Here is an 858-nt window from a genome sequence, read left to right as displayed (position 1 = left end):
TTTTCCAGGAACACTATGATGCATGTGGGTGAAGAAAACCAAGAATAGGATCTGGGTCACTAATATTTTAGAAACTATAAGAAAGAACATTTCTGTAGCTAAATAAATCCCAGAAATATATTGGTTGGCATAGGAGAAGGTGATATGGTAGAAGTTAAGAAAGACATATAGTTAAAAATAAATTTGAAAAACTCATAACATAGGCATTGGCAGGGGAAATAATTTCACAAATGTGGGAAACATTTTAAATTGTGTGAGTTCAGTTTCCATATTTTCTTTTAGGAATCTGAGCGGAAAATTGAGCGGCTTCACGAGGAGAACAAGAAACTTGAAAATGAGTTACAGTCCAAGGGATCATGTAACATATCCTAAAAATCCCAGGATCATAATTTCCTAACTAGCTCCCTCCACTCCCAGCCCCCAGAGGGAACAACTTGAATGAGCAACCTCTGAATGTCAAAGAGTTGCCTCTCAACTAAAATTAGAAGCATGATGTTTGCAATTTTATTTGTTTTCTTAATCCTCACCCAAGGATATTTCTTCCATTGATTTTTAGAGAAAGCAGAATTGAAGAGGGACAGGCAGAAAGAGAACCATCAATGTGTCTGCGAGCCAGTGCTCTATCCACTGAGCCAAATTGGCTAGGGCTGATGCTTGCAATTTTGTTGAACCATAAAGTTTGTAAAGAAGAAATAAACTGTGAGGACAATGTTTTTTTTTCTACAAAGTGATTCAATTTGTGCTTAATTATAAGAGTGATTAGCATGGTTCTTAAATGGATCCAATATTTGAAATCAGGCATATTGAGTCTAGAGACACATTAAATTGTATAATGGGATGCATTTTGCAATGAGGAGA

At 35.9% G+C, this 858-nt stretch overlaps 1 protein-coding gene across 1 annotated transcript in view; it reads left to right on the top strand.

Moving 5' to 3' along the window:
• The window catches only part of LOC102762565 (guanylate-binding protein 7), a gene marked incomplete at its 3' end in the record, with an annotated part of 9,111 nt that extends 8,753 nt beyond the window's left edge, over positions 1 to 358 (top strand). The window contains exon 6 of the mRNA XM_006770034.1: positions 283 to 358. Coding sequence (XP_006770097.1) covers positions 283 to 358 — 76 coding nt within the window. The remainder of the gene's footprint in view (positions 1 to 282) is intronic.
• Positions 359 to 858: the final 500 nt, after the last annotated feature.

This window comes from Myotis davidii, unplaced genomic scaffold (assembly GCF_000327345.1).
Source record: "Myotis davidii unplaced genomic scaffold, ASM32734v1 scaffold3164, whole genome shotgun sequence".
NCBI classification, from domain to species: Eukaryota; Metazoa; Chordata; class Mammalia; order Chiroptera; family Vespertilionidae; genus Myotis; species Myotis davidii.
This window is presented reverse-complemented; position numbering and strand designations above follow the sequence as displayed.